Raw genomic sequence first — 20,844 nt, forward strand, 5'->3', positions numbered from 1 at the left:
TACTACGAGCATTCAGGTAAAGTACACTTGTGTTGGTTTTTTTTTTTTACCTCTGTTTTGAATCTTAATATCTCCAGTTTTATTCCTTTTAGTATTACTGGGCCTATTCACTGAGCTCCCCTCAGTCACTGTACCTTGTACTGTCGCCCTTTTTGATTTTTGACTATGTCTTCTCTGCCTTGCACTTTTCCCCTTACTTCCTTTTGCTTCTGTCCCTGTTTTACTACCTTCCAACTTCCTGCATCGGTTCCCATCCCCCTGCCACATTAGTTTAAACCCTCCCCAACAGCTCTAGCAAACACCCCCCCCCCAGGACATCGGTTCCAGTCCTGCCCAGGTGCAGACCGTCTGGTTTGTACTGGTCCCACCTCCCCCAGAACCGGTCCCAATGCCCCAGGAATTTGAATCTCTGCCTCTTGCACCATCTCTCGAGCCACGCATTCATCCTATCTATCCTGACATTCCTACTCTGACTAGCTCGTGGCACTGGTAGCAATCCTGAGATTACTACCTTTGAGGTCCTACTTTTTAGTTTAACTCCTAACTCCCTGAATTCCGCTTGTGGGACCTCATCCCGTTTTTTACCCGTATCGTTGGTGCCTATCTGCACCACGACAGCTGGCTGTTCACCCCCCCCCCCCCCCCCCCCCCCCAAAATGTCCTGCAGCCGCTCCGAGACATCCTTGACCCTTGCACCAGGGAGGCAACATACCATCCTGGAGTCTCGATTGCGTCCACAGAACCGCCTGTCTATTCCCCTTACGATCGAGTCCCCTATCACTATAGCCCTGCATTTTTCTTCCTGCCCTGCTGTGCAGCAGAGCCAGCCACGGTGCCATGAACCTGGCTGCTGCTGCCTTCCCCTGGTGAGCCATCTCCCTCAACAGTATCCAAAGCGGTATATCTGTTTTGCAGGGAGATGACCGCAGGGGACACCTGCACTGCCTTCCTACTCTTGCTCTGTCTTTTGGTCACCCATTTTCTATCTCCCTCAGTAGCTTTCACCTGCGGTGTGACCAACTCGCTAAACGTGCTATCCACGACCTCCTCAGCATCGCGGATGCTCCAAAGTGAGTCCATCCGCAGCTCCAGAGCCGTCAAGCGGTCTAACAAGAGCTGCAACTGAACACACTTCTTGCACGTGAAGGAGCCAGGGACAGTGGACGTGTCCCTGAGCTCCCACATCGCACACAAGGAGCATGACACAGGTCTGGGATCTCCTGCCATGTCTTAAACCTTAGGTAAACTTATACAACTACAATTTCAAAATAAAAATAAATAAATTAGACAATGAAAAGAAAAACTACTTACCAGTCACTTACCAGGGTTAAAAAGCACCTCCGAAAAAGCACCTTCTCTCACTCTGCACCGAATTACCTCACTGCACCAAATTACCAAGTTGCAATTCCCACTCTAGATGTGCATCACTCCAGATGTGTCTCCTTGAAAAGCGCAAGCTTTACGTGCAAGAAGAGTGGGGTTCAACCAGATAAAGTCGACCCTTTTGAAGAAAAAGGTGAAGTTTGGACTGCTGTATCCGGCCCGTCTTTGGGTCACGTATGAGGAGCAACATTTTTACTTTGAGTCGCCCGAGGAAGCGATGGACTTCGCCAGAAGGAAAGGGCTGGTAGCGGACTGAAGTCTTTGAAGTTTCCTGCAGGGATCATGTTAAAAAAGTTTCTTGTTTTTTGGACCTTATCTGTACTGCCTTCTGTATCGATTTGGGCTCTGCTGAAAATACAGCACAGAACAGGCCCTTCGGCCCACGATACTTTTGTCCTAGATTAAGAACAAATTAATCTACACTCCATTATTCTACCGTAATCCATGTACCTATCCAATAGCCGCTTGAAGGTCCCTAATGTTTCCAATTCAACTACTTCCACAGGCAGTGCATTCCATGCCCCTACTACTCTCTGGGTAAGAATCTACCTCTGACATCCCCCCTAATCTTCCACCATTCACCTGAAATTTATCTCCCCTTGTGATGGTTTGTTCCACCCGGGGAAAAAGGTCTCTGACTGTCTACTCTATCTATTCCCCTGATCATCTTATAAACCTCTATCAAGTCCGCCCCTCATCCTTCTCCGTTCTAATGAGAAAAGGCCTAGCACCCTCAACCTTTCCTCATATGACCTACTCTCCATTCCAGGAAACATCCTGGTAAATCTCCTTTGCACCTTTTCCAAAGCTTCCACATCCTTCCGATCCGCGGACGGGCCTGTGCCGTGGGGGCACTCTATTCATACGTGCCGGCTGTGTAAGCCTCCGCGATGGCCGACGTGAAGGTGTACCCCCCCCCCCCCCACACGCATGCGTGGGAGGATGTCAGTGGACGCTGATGCTCCCGCGCATGTGTGGACCTGCGCCAGCTGGCAGAGTCCCTTCGGCCCCGGCTGGCGTGTTGCCAAAGGCCTTCCATGTCTGCCGGTAGGGTGCAAAGCACTCTGGCGCCGGCCTAGCCCCTGAAGGTGTGGAGGATTCCGCACCTTTGGGATGGCCTGATGCCGGAGTGGGCAGCAGGGTAGCATGGTGGTTAGCGTAAATGCTTCACAGCTCCAGGGTCCCAGGTTCAGTTCCCGGCTTGGGTCACTGTCTGTGCGGAGTCTGCACGTCCTCCCCGTGTGTGCGTGGGTTTCCTCCGGGTGTTCCGGTTTCCTCCCACAGTCCAAAGATGTGCGGGTTAGGTGGATTGGCCATGATAAATTGCCCGTAGTGTCCTAAAAAGTAAGGTTAAGGGGGGTTGGGTTACGGGTATAGGGTTGATACGTGGGTTTGAGTAGGGTGATCATTGCTCGGCACAACATTGAGGGCCGAAGGGCCTGTTCTGTGCTGTACTGTTCTATGTTCTATGGTTCCCTCCACTCCACTGCGCCATTTCTGTCCGCCCCCGCCAATTCCTGGAGAATCCCGCCCCTTTTCTCCCGCACAGAGCTGGTCACTCCGGAGTTAAGTAAAGGTTATCTTAGTTATCCAGACCCCCGCACAATAGAAACATTTAAGTATCAATGGATACTTTTGAGTAGACGCCCAGACAGAATGGCACCACAGTATCCAACACAAAGAACCATAGGGACCGCCCCACCCATCGAGGAACGACCCTCAGATTGGGGGGTTTAGAAGATATCGATTGGGGAAGGCCCAATCGATACATGGCAGGTAAAAGGACCGCCCAGAAGGGGCACGGACTTCTAGGAACTATAAGAATAGACCCCGCACATGGTTCGGTCTGATGCTTCCAGACTCCGGCCCAGACTTGTTACATCGCATCCTGACTCCAGTTTCAGCACCGGCCGTTGAGCATCAGCCATCGAACTGTAAGTGCCAATACAACGATCGTTACGTGATCCAGACCTTGCTAGATCCTGACAACTTTAAGTACCTGAGAGTTGCAGACCAAGAACAGGACGAAGGCCTTGTCCCCTGACCTTGCCTGTTCCTGTCTAGATAAGTATTTTAGTTGTTTAGTATTAGAAGTAAGATAGTCTCTTTAGCGTATGCATGTGTATTTATTATATTTGTCATAATAAATATCAATCGTTTGGACTTACTAATCGGTGTACAGATTTATTACTTTGAACCTGACCTTGATATACTTGTGAGGTGTCTAAATACGGCACCTGGCGACTCCTGAGCATAATTACATACACAGAGCCATAGTAGTGTTAAGCACACGGCCTTTAAACGGAGGCGTGTTAATACACTCCAGTAAAACGAGCAACAGGATCCTTGGGTTTATCAAAAGAGGAATAGAGTATACACCTCTACAAATCATTGGTCAGACCATATTTGGAGTAGTGCTCAGTTCTGGGCACCTTCATAGAATCACAGATTCTACAGCATGGAGACAGGCCCTTCAGCCCAAACTGGTCCATGCCAACCAAAAGCCCATCTAAGCTAACCCCATTTGCTTGCGTTTGGCCCATATCCATCTAAACCTTTCATATCCATGTATCTGTCCAAATGTCTTTTAAATCTTGGCGGGAAGGATTAGGGAAAAACCCCAAGGCGTTCTACACTTGTGAGAAATAAGAGGATGATCAGAGTGAGAGAAGGGCCGATCAGGGATAGTGGAGGGAACTTGTGCCTAGAGTCTGAGGAGATGGGGGAGGCCCTAAATGAATATTTTGCTTCAGTATTCACTAGAGAGAGGGACCTTGTTGCTCATGAGAACAGTGTGAACCAGGTTAATAGACTCAAAAAGGTTGATCTTAAGGAGGATGTGCTGGAAATTTTGAAAAGCATCAGGATAGATAAGTCCCCTGGGCTTGATCGGATATACCCAAGGTTACTACAGGCAGCAAGAGAGATTGCTGCGCTGTTGGCGATGATCTTTGTGTCCTTACTCTCCACTAGAGTAGGACCGGATGATTGGAGGGAGGCGAATGTTGTTCCCCTGTTCAAGAAAGGGAATAGGGAAATCCCTGGGAATTATAGACCCATCAGTCTTACGTCTGTGGTGAGCAAAATATTGGAAAGGATTCTGAGAGATAGGATTTATTATTATTTAGAAAAACATAGTTTGATTAAAGATAGTCAGCATGGCTTTGTGAGAGGCAGGTCATGCCTCACAAGCCTCATTGAATTCTTTGAGGATGTGACGAGACATATTGATGAAGGTCGGGCAGTGCATGTGGTTTATATGGATTTCAGTAAGGCATTTGATAATGTTCCTCATGGTAGGCTCATTCAGAAAGTTAGGAGGCATTGGGATACAGGGAATATGACTGTCTGGATACAGAATTGGCTGGCGAGAAGACAGCGAGTGGTAGTAGATGGAAAGTATTCCGCCTGGAGGTCAGTGACCAGTTGTGTCCCGCAAGGATCTGTTCTGGGACCTCTGCTCTTTGTGGTGTTTATAAATGACTTGGATGAGGAAGTGGAGGGTTAGTAAGTATGCTGATGACACAAAGGTTGGTGGAGTTGCAGATAGTGGTGAGGGTCATTGCAGGTTACAACAGGACATTGACAGGATGCAGAGTTGGGCTGAGAAGTGGCAGATGGAGTTCAATGTAGATAAATGTGAAGTGATTCATTTTGGAAGGTCGAATTTGAATGTTGAATACAGGGTTAACAGCAGGATTCTTGGAAGTGTGGAGGAATAGAGGGATCTTGGGATCCATGTACATAGATCTCTCAAAGACACAAGGGGACATAATTTTAAGGTGATTGGAGGAAGGTATAGGGGAGATGTCAGAGGTAGGTTCTTTACACAGAGAGTGGTGGGTGTGTGGAATGCACTGCCAGCAGAGGTGGTGGAGTCAGAGTCATTAGGGACATTTAAGCGACTCTTCGACAGGCACATGGACAGCAGTAAATTGAAGGGGAGTAGGTTAGGTTGATCTCAGATTAGGATAAATGGTCGGCACATCGTGGGCTGAAGGCCCTGTACTGTGCTGTTCTATGTTCTAAATGTTCCTGCCTCAACCACTTCCTCCAGCAGCTCATTCCACATACGGACCACCCTCTGTGTAAAAACGTTGCTCCACAGGTTCCCATTAATTCTTTCCCCTCTTAACTTTAACCTATGCCCTCTAGTTCTCAATTCCCTAAACATGGGACCCTATCCATGCCTCTCATGATATTATCCACTTCTATAAGATCACCCCTCAGTCTCCTACGCTCCAAAGAAAAACGTCCCAGCCTGTCCAATCTCTCCCTCTAACAGTCCCTCGAGTCCTGGCAACATCCTTGTAAATCTCTTCTGCACCCTCTCCAGTTTAATAACATCTTTCCTATAGCAAGGCGGCCAAAACTGAACACAATTCTCCAGGAGCGGCCTCACCAACGTCCTGTATAACTGCAACATAACTTCCCAACTTCGATACTCAGTGCCCTGACTGATGAAGGCCAGGATGCCAAAATCCTCCTTCACTGCCCTATCTACCTGCGACTCCACCTTTGGAGAACCGTGCACCTGAACTCTAAGGTCCCTTTGTTCCACGATACTCCTCAAGGTTCTACCAATTACCGTGAAAGTCCTATCCTGATTTGACTTTCCAAAACACAACACCTCACTTATCTGTGATGAACTCCATTTGCCATTTCTTGGCCTGCTTCCCCACCTGATCAAGATCCTGCTGCAATTTTTGATAACCTTCCTCACTGTCTAGAATACTACCTATTTTGGTGTCATCTGCAAACTTGATCATGCCTTGTACATTCTCACCAAATCGTTGACATAGATAAGAAACAGCAATGGGCCCAGCACTGATCCCTGAGGCACACCACTAGTCACTGGCCTCCAGTCCGACAAGCATCATATAATAAATGACTACAAAATAACAGGCATCATTTTGACTCAGGTTTAAAAAGGTCCCAATGTCGATTAAACACCAGTGTGATTGAATTTTAAAATATAAAAAAGTAGTCAAGTAGATAAGGGGCCGGTTTAGCTCACTGGGCTAAATCGCTGGCTTTTAAAGCAGGCCAGCAGCACGGTTCGATTCCTGTACCAGCCTCCCCGGATAGGCGCCGGAATGTGGCGACTAGGGGCTTTTCACAGTAACTTCATTGAAGCCTACTCGTGACAATAAGCGATTTTCATAAAGAAATAGCTGGAGGAAAGGGATGTTTAGGTCTCAGAAACCAATCATGGGGTTGTGTATAAAAAGTTGCCAGCACTGCTGCCTCGCTGCAGAGGAGCCGGTTCGAATCCCGGCCCTGGGTCACTGTCCGTGTGGTTTGCATTCGCCCCGCGTTTGCATGGATTTCACCCCCACAACCCAAAGATGTGCAGGGTAGGTGGATTGGAGTCACTAAATTGCCCCTTAATTAGAAAAAATTAACTGGGTACTTTGCAATTGCCAATATCAAATAACTTGAGGTGGTGAAAATAACTCAGTAACTGACATTAAACATCCATATCAAATTTGTCCATGATTGAGCAATTCAAATCCTATTTAACGCAGTAAGCAAAATCTGCAGTCCAGTGCTTAGAAAGTATTTTAATAAAATGAATCTTAATTTTACCATTGCTGATAGTTTTTAATTTTTTTCCAATTGAGCAATTTAGTGTGGCCAATCCTTCTACCCTACACATCATTGGGTTGTGGGGTGAGACCCACGCAGACATGGGGAGAATGTGCAAACTCCACACGGACAGTGACCCGGGGCCGGGATTGAATTAGTGCTGATCACTGCACCATCCATTGCTGATAGTTAATTGCACGGGCTGTTTTTTTCATTTCAAGACAGGAAATTAAATAGCAACAGAAAATTGTAAGAGCGTCAAAATAAAATGTAGATCTCGTCTGAAGCAATTTTCCCGTACTATCTTTACGCTTGGCCAGCTTTTCCGTGTGGATCCTTTTTGAATCATTATGCATGGTTTTGTATACATTTATATACACCCAACACAGCTTTGCAAGAACTTTGGCATGGAGGTTTATGTAAAATTTATCAGAATTTAACTCCTTGATGTCACATCAGATCTTGCCCTCTAATGGTATTGTAGGGATGATGTAACTAGCCCCAGAGAGGATCAGTTTCATAAAAAGTCAGTCATCCAATAAAATTACTGTGTTGTGATACTTGTGTTTCCAAGGATTTCACAGGCAACACATCAAATTGAATTCTGCAGAAGACGGCAGTATTCCTAGACAAACAGCCACTTAGAAAGTTTTATCTTTGACTCTCAGTTTGATGCATGAATTTTCAGATTAAATACCTGGATTATTTAAGTGACATTGATTGATTTTGCATTGCATTCTGTTTTGATGTAGGATATGGCAAAATAAATAATAGTTTTAAAGGCAATCAGCATATGAGCAAGGGGCAGTCATTGACCTCATGGGTATTTCCATTTGCAGTTGGTGATATGTTGTGTTCATCAGACGTTTTCACAAATTGGGGTAAAATGCAACAATTTCTTTGTCAACGATGGGGAAAGCCAGACCTATGATCTCATTGCAATCCCTCTGTTTTACCAAGTTTCTAATCTTGGCCATGGTGGTGTAAAGACTGAGGAATGTGGGAAACAGGCATCATTGGTCATGCAAAGGAGAAGGGCCTGTCCCACCATTCAATTGGACTACAGCTGATCTGTACCAGCTGATCACTCCATTTACAGTAGCCTTAATTGCCCCAAATTAACAATCTGAGTTTTGAAATTTTGTTTTGAATGGCTGAGGGTTCCACTACTGTGTGAAGGAAATAATTCCCCAAATCATCCTGAACTGCCCAACTTCAATTTTACACTTAGACCCCCCTAGCCCCAAGAGGAAATAATTACCTCTATTTACCAATTAATCCCTTTGTTAGCTTACAACACCTCACGGAGATCATAGAACATACAGTGCAAAAGGAGGTAATTCGGCCCATCAACTCTGCACCAACCCACTTAAGCCCTCACTTCCACCCTATCCCCCTGACCCAATAACCCCTCCTAACCTTTTTTGGACACTAAGGGCAATTTATCATGGCCAATCCACCTAACATGCACGTCTTTGGACTGTGTGAGGAAACCGGAGCACCCGAAGGAAACCCACGCAGACACGGGCAGAACGTGCAGACTCCGCACGGCGACCCAGCGGGGAATTGAGCCTGGGACCATGTCGCTGTGAAGCCACTGTGCTACCCTGCTGCCCCAGCTATGTAATCTTCTATACTTAGAAGAATATTCAATACTACTTGCCCTCAATGTAACTTTTACATCTGTACCATTTGGTAAACCTGTACTGCTACCCTTGCAAAGTCAATGAATCCTTCCCCAGGTGTCGTACTCCAGATGGGCTCTGATCAGAGCTCTGGACAGCTGAATTCCAGCTTCCTTGAGAAAGGCCAACAATCCCTTAACTCTTCAAATTATTTCTTTCTGCTCACAGGAAGCACTGGGATGGAGACAAGTATTTCAACAAAATCTCGGAAAACATCAATATCAACACATGAAAGGCAGGCAAAATGCAGGGAAGAAACAGTGAAATGTGCTCTAAATCTTTCCACAGACATCTTACATCTAGGACCCAAGGCATGGCAAACAGGAAATGAATAATGGACCAAATAAGTGTGAGTAGTTACACAGTAACTGGAAATCCCCCAAAAATAAGCAATGGTAGAGGTCCACTCCCATTAATGAATCATACAGGCTGTTCAGATTTCAACTCAAACTCAACTGATACATTTAATTCACACTTTTTGCAAAAGTCTGAAAATATTTTTTGATTTGCAACATAACGTTTGGTTAAGATCAAGTGCAGCAGGGTTGAATCTTCATTTATGTTTGGTAGAAATATATGCAGGGCTACGTCAAATAATAGTACCATAACTTTTTAAAACTATTTATATAATATATACACAGTGCAATTCTGCAATCAGTATGTACAGATACATTCCCATCTGTTCAGATTATTCCTGGCTATTTTCACAGTACAGAAAGATTCACTATAATATAGAAAGGCCATTTTAACAGCAACAAGTCATTTAATGGAATCAGACTAGTGCTTTGTCGCATGGAATAGCAAAGATCTTGTCAAGGGCAATGGGTTATTGCTCTTCAACTTGTTGCAACTACAAACGGAGTTCAGTAAATTACTGCAGATGCTGGAATCTGAAACAAAAACACAGAATGCTGGAAAATCTCAGCAGCTCTGGCAGGGTCTGTGGAGAGTGAACAGAGCTAATGTTTTAAGTCTGGAAGAGCTCTAACAAAGAGTCATTCAGAGTCAAAACATTAGCTGTTCTCTCCCCACAGATGCCGTCAGTGCTGCTGAGATTTTCCAGCATTTTCAGTGACTGGGATAGTCGACATTTTTGTATCATCCGACATAGGCAGTTAAATTTGTTAAAAAACAAAAACCTCTTATTTTCTGGTAAAGTATAAAGGGCAGATTACATAGTTAAGCTCTAGTGTTGAAAGTAAGTTATACTACAACTGCGTATGCTGCTCAATTTCCTGATCATATGCCCAAAGGACCTTGATAAGTAACTAATATTGGTGCGTATGGAGTGTCACTTTGAACATTCACTGCACTCTGCTATGTCACCAGATCAGCGACACGCAGCTCCAGTGAACTGTAGAAGAGAATGTAGGCTGCTGAGGATCTCACTGAAGAAGCAGATATATCAGAAACATCCTGATCATCAAACTTGAACCAGCGCTGTTTGACTGCATTCCTGCAGTAGGCTGTGTAGTGGCCTCCATCCAGACCTCCATAATGGTTCTGTGCAAATCCAAAAATAAACAGGAATGGTTAATATCAACTATTTTAAGATGGTGAATGTTACTCAGCTGTGGAGCTGATCATTTTTAGAGTTTAACAGTTAACACAAGGAAACGGGAAATAAACTTCTGTTTTGTAGGTTTCATCAGATTTCATAGATCATCATAGAATTTACAGTGCAGAAGGAGGCCATTCGGCCCATCGAGTCTGCACCGGCTCTTGGAAAGAGCACCCTACCCAAGGTCAACACCTCCACCCTATCCCCATAACCCAGTAACCCCACCCAACACTAAGGGCAATTTTGGACACTAAGGGCAATTTATCATGGCCAATCCACCCAACCTGCACATCTTTGGACTGTGGGGGGAAACCGGAGCCCCCGGAGGAAACCCACACACACACGGGGAGGATGTGCAGACTCTGCACAGACAGTGACCCAAGCTGGAATCGAACTTGGGACCCCGGAGCTGTGAAGCAATTGTGCTATCCACAAGGCTATGCCTGTTTCATCATTTTGCGACCCATTTGTTCTGAATCTTAGTGGAAACAAAGTGGTCACATGGCTGGTCTAGTAATCCAGAGCCCAGGAGTAAATTCAGAGACATGCATTCAAATTCCACTACGTCAGTTTCTGAATCACCTGAAGAGACCAGGGCAGCAGGTACCTGGCATCACCACCACCTGGAGAGACCAGGGCAGCAGGTACCTGGCAACACCACCACCTGGGAGACCAGGGCAGCAGGTACCTGGCAACACCACCACCTGGAGAGACCAGGGCAGCAAGTATCTGGCAACACCACCACCTGGAGAGACCAGGGCAGCAGGTACCTGGCATCACCACCACCTGGAGAGACCAGGGCAGCAGGTACCTGGCAACACCACCACCTGGGAGACCAGGGCAGCAGGTACCTGGCAACACCACCACCTGGAGAGACCAGGGCAGCAGGTACCTGGCAACACCACCACCTGGGAGACCAGGGCAGCAGGTACCTGGCAACACCACCACCTGGAGAGACCAGGGCAGCAGGTACCTGGCAACACCACCACCTGGGAGACCAGGGCAGCAGGTACCTGGCATCACCACCACCTGGAGAGACCAGGGCAGCAGGTACCTGGCAACACCACCACCTGGGAGACCAGGGCAGCAGGTACCTGGCATCACCACCACCTGGAGAGACCAGGGCAGCAGGTACCTGGCATCACCGCCACCTGGAGAGACCAGGGCAGCAGGTACCTGGCATCACCACCACCTGGAGAGACCAGGGCAGCAGGTACCTGGCAACACCACCACCTGGAGAGACCAGGGCAGCAAGTACCTGGCAACACCACCACCTGGAGAGACCAGGGCAGCAGGTACCTGGCAACACCACCACCTGGGAGACCAGGGCAGCAAGTACCTGGCAACACCACCACCTGGAGAGACCAGGGCAGCAAGTACCTGGCAACACCACCACCTGGAGAGACCAGGGCAGCAAGTACCTGGCAACACCACCACCTGGAGAGACCAGGGCAGCAGGTACCTGGCAACACCGCCACCTGGAGAGACCAGGGCAGCAGGTACCTGGCAACACCACCACTTGGAGAGACCAGGGCAGCAGGTACCTGGCAACACCACCACCTGGAGAGACCAGGGCAGCAGGTACCTGGCAACACCACCACTTGGAGAGACCAGGGCAGCAGGTACCTGGCAACACCACCACCTGGAGAGACCAGGGCAGCAGGTACCTGGCAACACCACCACCTGGAGAGACCAGGGCAGCAGGTACCTGGCATCACCACCACCTGGAAATTCCCCTCCAATCCACATTCCACCCTGACTTGGACATATATATCACCGCTCCTTCACTGCCGCTGGGACAGAATCCTGGAACTCCCTCCCTAACAGCACAGTGGGTGTACCTACACCACACGGACTACATTGGTTCAAGGCAGCAGCTCACCACCATCTCAAATTGGAGGTGAGAAATATGGTTATCTCGCAAGCGACACTCACATCCCATAAATGAATAAAAGAAGATCAGTCAATAAAACGAAATCGGAATAATTATCAGCACCACTGACAAGAAAATGTCCCATTATCATGAAGAAAACTGGTTCACTTTAGGGAAGAAAACCAATGTCTTTAACCAGTCTACCCACATTCAATGAATTGCCCGACACTGGGAAGTTCCGAGGAACAAAGGGACCGTGGGGCGTTTGTTCATGGATCTCTGAAGGCAGAAGGGCAGGTTAATAGGGCGTTGAAAAAGCCATATGGGACACTGGCTTTTATCAATCGGGGCATAGATTACAAAAGCAGGGAGGTCCTGTTGGAGTTGTATAGAAGATTGGTGAGGCCACAGCTGGAGTACTGTGTGCACTGATCACCACATTATATAGGATGGATGTGATTGCACTGGAGTGGGGTGCAGAGGAGATTCACCAGGATGTTGCCTGTGATGGAACATTTAAGGTTGAGGTGGGATGAGGGCGGCACAGTGGTTAGCACTGCCGCCTCATGGCGCTGAGGATCCGGGTTTGATCCCGGCTCCGGGTCACTGTCCGTGTTGGGTTTGCACATTCTCCCAGTGTCTGTGTGGGGTTTGCACATTCTCCCAGTGTCTGTGTGGGGTATGCACATTCTCCCAGTGTCTGTGTGGGGTTTGCACATTCTCCCAGTGTCTGTGTGGGGTATGCACATTCTCCCAGTGTCTGTGTGGGGTATGCACATTCTCCCAGTGTCCGTGTTGGGTATGCACATTCTCCCAGTGTCTGTGTGGGGTATGCACATTCTCCCAGTGTCTGTGTGGGGTATGCACATTCTCCCAGTGTCCGTGTTGGGTATGCACATTCTCCCAGTGTCTGTGTGGGGTATGCACATTCTCCCAGTGTCTGTGTGGGGTTCACCCCCACAACCAAAGACGTGCAGGGTAGGGGGATTGGCCACGCTAAATTGCCCCTTAACTGGACAAAAAAAGGAATTGGATACTCTAAATTTATTTTCCAAAAATAAATAAATAAAGAGAGGTTGGATAGGTTTGGGTTGTTTTCGCTGGAGCAGAGACTGAGGGGGTGATCTGATCGAGGTGGACAAGATTATGAGGGGCATGGACAGGGTGGATAGGGAGCAGCTGTTCTCACTGAAGAAGCAGATATCTCAGAATCAGCCGTAGAATAAACAAAGCATTCTGAGTGAGAGGCAACTAATGTCCAAGTTATAAAAGTGATAATTTAGCTATTTACCGACACAGCAAATAAATTGTATCTTTTCACATTGGTCCTGGGACCGATTATGTAGTTAGACAGATCCAGATTTTCCAAAGGAAGGTCAACGCTTGTTTGTAACTTTTGTTTCCATCTTCCTTCATAAGAGAATCTGTGGCAAAAAAATAAACAGGAAACTGTGATATGTAGAACTAGACAGTACACAGCAGGACAAGCCAATGGGAATGACGAGACTGGGGACTTTGGCTGTACTTGTATCACTTGCTGTAGTTAGGGAGGGCAAGAGGAAAGTTCCAGCACACTTTTGATTTAAATATTGATATCATAGAATTTACAGTGCAGGAGGCCATTCGGCCCATCCAGTACACCGCCCATGAAAGAGCACCCTACCTAAGCCCACATGTCCACCCTATCCGCTTAAACCAGCATCAGCACCCCCCCCCCCCCGTGGACCTGTACCCCTACGGTACAGGTCCACATGCACCAGCTGTCCAGTACCACTTAGTTGGTCTGCATGAGGAAACATGGTGTGCTGGTGGTCTCCTATCAAAGTCCCAGTAACACTGCCCTCTCCAGACATTCACAAGTGTACTTTCCAACTTGAGAAGTGAACACATTTTGGCTGAATTGAACACAAATCACCGTTAGGAGGATACTGAGGTTGACTGCTCTCAAACAAGCCAGACTGAGGTGCTCCGGAGAGTGAATGCCTCCCTCTTGTGGCGAGGTTGGGGCTGATACAGCTGAAGATGGTATACAGAGCACACCTCACGAGGGCGAGGATGAGCCGGAAGGGAGGGGGGGGGGCCTGTTGGAATTCTTGACTCTTGAGAAGGTTAAGTTTGAACTGAGGGGAAGGATGGAGGGGTTCTACAACTCATGGGCATTATTCATTATGCACTTTCAAGAACTGGATAACATCGAACATTAGTTGGTCCGTGTGGGTGGGAGGGTTGGGGCGGGCGGTTTGTGTTAATGGCGACTATGGGTGATCCCTAATTCTGGTTTAGCACACTGGGCTAAATAGCTGGCTTTTAAAGCAGACCAAGGCAGGCCAGCAGCACGGTTCAATTCCCGTACCAGCCTCCCCGAACAGGCGCCGGAATGTGGCGACTAGGGGCTTTTCACAGTAACTTCGTTCAAGCCTACTTGTGACAATAAGCGATTTTCATTTCCTTTTTGTCATTTGTTTGTGTGAAAATGCGGGCTAACGTTTTTGGTTTGGTGGGATCGTTATTATTGATATGGGGATGGACATATTTGTTACTGATTATTGTTTATTGTTGGTGGGTGTAAAGTTGGGAGAAAATGTGAAAAAGGAGAATAAAAAATATTTTTTAAAAAACAAGCCAGACTGAAAAAGTGTTGCAGGAAAACCCGCCGACCGGCCTGGAACACAGTGCATTTTGCTGAGTCACAGCTGTCATCTTACTAACAGAACCACACCGTTTTAGATGCACCAGTAGGATAGGTGGTAGTTTCCAGATCTCTAACTTCTTTATTGCGTCCCTGTGCATCCTGCAATTGCTGCAGTGGAATCGGTTGTTGTCCGTCAGCTTTTCCTCTTTGGAAAATGATTTGAGACAGTCCTTAAAAAAAAAACGTTAACTTCCATTACAATTAAAAAGCAACTATCTGCTACAATAATCAAGTTTCAGATTTTTGTAGCAAAAACTGTTTTAAAAAATCAATTTGAGTGATCAACACATTTCATTGCCCGTGGTAAATGCACGAGTATAAACAGTCAGTAGGACAAATACGAGAACTGTCCCATGTTAGGGTGAATATGAAACCTCCCACTCTACTCAGAGCACCACAAGCTGGCACCTCTCCCTCACACACACTGCTGCACTAACCTCACTTATACCTATTCCTCAGCCTTTCAGATGAATACATCAAAATGTTCATTTGATTTAAATGGTGCATTGACATTTAACAATTGTGAAACATGAGAAAAAGCAAACAAAAATGTCCACATATCAAAAGTGCAAAATGACAGGGTGGATTGGCTATGCTAAATTGACCCTTACCTGGAAAATTAAAAAGTGCAAAATAACTGCTCCAGAAATGCTCGATCACAGGCTTTCACTAAAGCTTTTCCTTTTATCAGCAACTTTCTCCCTTTTCTACTTCAAGATGTTGATTCCATTTTCCAGGTTAAAGCTACAACACACTCCTGGTGGAATGCTGCATTGCCAGAGATGCGGCTTCTCAGAACACACATTAAATGGAGACACTATCTACCTGCTCCGGAAATGCGAACAAGTCCATGGCATTGACCAGAAGTAGGCAGTTTTCCAGTTTCATAGCCAACACTTCTCCAGTTATCAAATAAACATACTGGTCATTCACATCGTTGCTATTTGTGGGACCACGAGCAACGACAACCCTTCAAAATTAAGCAACTAGGGAATGCCCTGACCCGGGACTGAACCTGGGCTCCAAGGATTTTGTTAAATCATGTTATCAGCAGCTTCAGATTCTGGGGCATTACAACTGAGCTCCAATTCCATCACTTGTAGAAGGGGAATTGCTAAATGACAACTTGAGGAGGAACCCTGACCCTTTTCCCAGACACAGAGCCTAATTATACCAAGACCAAGGAACTCAGCACAGCACCTGGAAACTAACAATCTCAGTTCCTGAACTTCTGGAGTAATAGGAAACAGATAACCCAAAAGGCAAGTCACGCTCAGACCCAAACCATTAGAGCAGCATAGATACTTCCAGAGGTCTGGGTGGGGCGGGGAGAAAAAGGAACGTAAAGGGCCTCTACATTTTTGAATGACTCCAGCATTAAAACAAGCTCAAGCATGTTACATGCAGTTTCTTGGTCAGGGAATAATACACTGGGGCAAGAGGTTGGGGGCCTGTAAAGCTGAAAGTGGAAAAATAAAGTTGTATCCCAGTTACAATTTTCTCCCTTCTGTCCTGAAGGTAGCTTGTGCAAAGTTCAATTTGTTGATTTACATTCCAAAATGTGAGTGATGGCAGGCAATTCAACCATGCAGGCACCACGGTTGGAGTCTGAACACTTGTCTAGCAATAAGAAACTTGCCAATTCTCCCTCCCACAAATGAGACCAACATAAATATTGAACACATACAATTGTGTGAATAAATACAGTTTATGAAACTCATACAAGAATCTTACCTGCAAAGAACATTTGCTAGGAGATGGAAGTGGCAGAGACAGATACATAAAAGCTTCAAACGTTCGAGATCTTTTATGACAAGTCATACATTGCACTGTTGACTTAAACTGGCCTTGGAACAATGCCACAATAATAGACTCATTGAGACATTTGTGCTTCTGCCAAGCTAGCTCTGCTGCTCTCGTGTCATCCAAGCCGTCAGTGATTTCCTCCTTGTACCTCTTCCGGTCAGCCTTGAAGAAATTAGAAAGCAATAAAAGTTATTATGCCATCTTTGGTACACATTAGGTGTGGAAGTAAGTAAGAGACTGTCAGCACAGAGTGCCTACAGTGCAGGAGGGGTAGCAAACTTCACAAATAGTCAACATCCATTTCTAAAGCTGCAAAGGGAATATTCAACAGGCAGAATTGTGCCAGAATCTAAAGGCTACTCAGTCTGGGCTAGTTTCAGATTAAGGATACTCATTCTGCACACTGAGTTGATCACAAACTGTCAAAGTAAATATTCACCAACAACATTTTGCCACTAGAAACAGATCAGGAATAAATTACCACAGTGACAGTGAAAGCTGAATTTAAACTCAAAGTTATAACTTCCTATCAACATCCACAAATACACTGTATTCAAGACGACCAGAATCAGACTAGCCAATGAAACTTTTTTATTCTTCGTTAGATGTGAGCATCACTGGCCAGACCAGCATTTATTGATCATTCCTAATTGCCCTCGAGAAGGTGGTGGTGAGTCACCTCTTTGAACCGCTGCAGTCCCTGAGGTGTAGGTACACCCACGGTGCTGTGAGGGAGGGAGTTCCAGAATTTTGACCCAGCCACAGTGAAAGAACAGCCGATATGTTTCCAAGGATGATTGTGGCTTGGAGGGAACTGATTGTGTTCCCATGCACTGCTGCCCTTGTCCTTCGAAGTGGTAGAGATCACAGGTTTGGAAAGTTACTGATAAAAGAACATTGGTAAGTTGCTACACTGCACCTTGTAGATGGCACACGTGGCTACGCGTTGGTGGCGGAGGGAGTGAATTTTTATAGTGAATGTGGTACTGGTTAAGCAGGCTGCTTTGTCCTGGATGGTGTTGAGCTTCTTGCGTGTTGTTGGAGCTGCACTCATCCAGGCAAGTGGAGAGTGTTCCATTACACTCCTGACTTGTGCCTTGTAGATGGTGGACAGGCTTTGGGGAGTCAGGTGTTTATTTGCCACAGAATTCCCAGCCTCTGATCAGCTCATGTAGCCACAGTCTTTATATGGCTGGTCCAGTTCAGTTTCTGATCAACAATAACTCCCATGGTAGCTAAACTCACTTGAAGCTGTAACCATCTTTAGAAACAAAGTCATTTATTAATGCAACAAAACAGGCTGTTGATCTGTGCATATTTGGCAAGTTTCCGTAGCTATGAGCACTCGGTGATGTTCCTCCCTGTGATACTGTCCTTTTGCCTCTATCCCAATTCACAACTTTAACACTAAAGAACTCACTGATAAGGAAATAAAAACATCAAGCAAATTATGTCTTCTGTCTTTATTGAGATGTGACAAGACACTAAGAACAGAACGGCAACAGTATTTTTTAATTAATATGTAGTTGCAGTGTAAACATAGCTGGAAGCCAGCATTAGATAGGAAAACAGGCAAATAGGATAAGGAGTTGGGAGGGGTGATAAACTGGGGTGTGTGGAGTGAGGCGCTACGAAGGGTAAATGCGACCTCTTCGTGTGCAAGAACGAGCCTGATACAGTTCCACGTGGTGCACAGGGTACATATGACTCGGGCAAGAATGAGTGGGTTCTTCCAGGGACTGGCAGACGAGTGTGAGAGATGTGGCCAAGGACCAGCGAATCATATACACATGTTCTGGGGCTGCAAAAGGTTGGAGAGATTCTGGGCGGAGGGATAATGGTGGAGGAGGTGGAGCCGGACCCATTGGTGGAGATATTCAGGATATCGGAGAAGCCGGAGCAGATGGAGGGGAGGAAAGCCGATGTAGTGGCCTTCGCCTCTCTGATTGCCTGGCGAAGAATTCTGTTGGAGTGGCGGTCAGCAACTGGTGGCCTGGCTGGGGGACTCAAGATGACTTTTTTCGGTTGGAAAAAAAAATCAAATACGAGCTAAGTACTTCGGCGGAAGGTTTCAAAGCAAGGTGGGGAATGTTCGTGACCGAATTGTTCTTCCCGGCCGGGGGGGGGGGGGGGGGGGGGGGGGGGGGGGGGGAGGAGGAGGAGGAGGAGGAGGAGGAGGAGGAGGAGGAGAAGAAGAAGCCAGGGAGACGACTGTGCGACTGTGACAAACGAATCACAAATTACAGTGCAGGAGGCAACCATTTGACCGTTAACATTTGTGTCATTTCAACTAAAGCCACAAAACCCAGCTCCCTATAAAAGACCAGAAAAAATCCTCGAGACGCGGAATTCAATTCCCATCTCCAAATTACCTCAAAATATTTTGATAATTGCAATAATGTCTCAGCATGCAGTTAGCTCTTACTTTGTTAAGGTCTTCATGGAGTCCATCCATTAGAAATAGAAGGAGTTCCTGGGAATCCTGCTGCACATATCCGGCAAATGTGTCATTTATTTTTCCTATGCGTCCTTTAAAGTCCCTTGGACTGATGCATTTATATTGACCTGACCACAGGGTCTTCATTATCACACCAAACTCTTCAGCCACCTCGCCTTTATGACCAAGAATGTTTGACCTATCAAAAGAAAAATCAGAAATTGAAATTTTTCACATTACACACCAAACAACTGTGTTGAACTTTTTGGAGGACAGAGAAGCCACTTTACGGAGGGTCGAAGGGAGCATTAACATTCAGTGTAGTTACAGCAGGCAAAGGTTTCCATTTTAAAGCTCAAATTACTGATCAGCTTTCGGGCAGCGTTTATGAGCATCGCTGATTCTGCTCTTCACAGCAGTCTTGGATCTCCGCAATGACAAAGTGCAATCAATGATTCCATTAAAATTCAGTTGCTGCGGATAGCCAGATTTTCCAGCACGGTAGCACAGTGGTTAGCACAGTTGCTTCACAGCAGCTTGGTCTCAGGTTCAATTCCCGGCTTGGGTCACTGTCTGTGTGAAGTCTGCACGTTCTCCCCGTGTCTGCGTGGGTTTCCTACGGATGCTCCGGTTTCCTCCCACAAGTCTCAAAAGATGTGCTGTTAGGTGAATTGGACATTCTGAATTCTCCCTCTATGTACCCGAACAGGTGATTTTCACAGTTACTTCATTGCAGTGTTAATGTAAGCCTACTTGTGACAATAATTATTAATTGTTTTTAAGTAGCTACAGATGTACAGCATTTATCAGGGACAAGGCTGTGTGGTATCCTCCCAGACTACACAGCTGCAGACACTGGGTGTTATGTATGTATGTGATGTATGCATTGAATTCCTGGTTGCAGTTTGTACAAAATGAAACAGATGCTGCAGAGGCAATACAAAAGCTACAGTTCCATAAACTGGTTCAGATAATGTTTAAAAAACAATTAGCCTTGAGGTCATCATAATGGACGCGTGGATGTTGCTGTCAAGATTAGTACATATTGCCCATTCTTAGTAGCCCCGATGGGGCGCAGTAGTGAGCCTCCTTCTGGAATCACTGCTGCTGGGTTGGGAATTTCAGGATTTTGATCCAGCAACAGCAAAGAGACAGAAAAATATTTTCAAGTCAGGACGGTGCGACTTGGAGAGGAACACAGCCGCGTTCCCCTGCAGGGCAGCCGCGTTCCCCTGCACTGCAGCCGCGTTCCCCTGCCCGGCAGCCGCGTTCCCCTGCAGGGCAGCCGCGTTCCCCTGCACTGCAGCCGCGTTCCCCTGCCCGGCAGCCGCGTTCCCCTGCAGGGCAGCCGCGTTCCCATGCACTGCTACTGGTGTTGCCCTGCACGGCAGCCGCGTTCCCCTGCCCGGCAGCCGCGTTCCCCTGCCCGGCAGCCGCGTTCCCCTGCACGGCAGCCGCGTTCCCCTGCACGGCAGCCGCGTTCCCCTGCACGGCAGCCGCGTTCCCCTGCACGGCAGCCGCGTTCCCCTGCAGGGCAGCCGCGTTCCCCTGCCCGGCAGCCGCGTTCCCCTGCAGGGCAGCCGCGTTCCCCTGCACTGCAGCCGCGTTCCCCTGCCCGGCAGCCGCGTTCCCCTGCCCGGCAGCCGCGTTCCCCTGCACGGCAGCCGCGTTCCCCTGCACGGCAGCCGCGTTCCCCTGCCCGGCAGCCGCGTTCCCCTGCACGGCAGCCGCGTTCCCCTGCCCGGCAGCCGCGTTCCCGTGCCCGGCAGCCGCGTTCCCCTGCACGGCAGCCGCGTTCCCCTGCAGGGCAGCCGCGTT

General features: G+C 47.3%; 1 protein-coding gene across 3 annotated transcripts in view; it reads right to left on the bottom strand.

The window, feature by feature from the left end:
• Positions 1 to 9,089: 9,089 nt before the first annotated feature.
• Positions 9,090 to 20,844, bottom strand: part of usp8 (ubiquitin specific peptidase 8) — a 69,445-nt gene continuing 57,690 nt past the window's right edge. For all 3 annotated transcript variants that reach the window (XM_038812945.1, XM_038812946.1, XM_038812943.1), the window contains exons 15-19: positions 19,015 to 19,225; positions 16,518 to 16,751; positions 14,811 to 14,953; positions 13,383 to 13,515; positions 9,090 to 10,160 (exon numbers count right to left, since the gene is read on the bottom strand). In XM_038812945.1, coding sequence (XP_038668873.1) covers positions 9,975 to 10,160; positions 13,383 to 13,515; positions 14,811 to 14,953; positions 16,518 to 16,751; positions 19,015 to 19,225 — 907 coding nt within the window. In that variant the 3' untranslated portion in view covers positions 9,090 to 9,974. The remainder of the gene's footprint in view (positions 10,161 to 13,382; positions 13,516 to 14,810; positions 14,954 to 16,517; positions 16,752 to 19,014; positions 19,226 to 20,844) is intronic.

The sequence above is a fragment of the Scyliorhinus canicula genome, chromosome 12 (assembly GCF_902713615.1).
Source record: "Scyliorhinus canicula chromosome 12, sScyCan1.1, whole genome shotgun sequence".
NCBI classification, from domain to species: domain Eukaryota; kingdom Metazoa; phylum Chordata; class Chondrichthyes; order Carcharhiniformes; family Scyliorhinidae; genus Scyliorhinus; species Scyliorhinus canicula.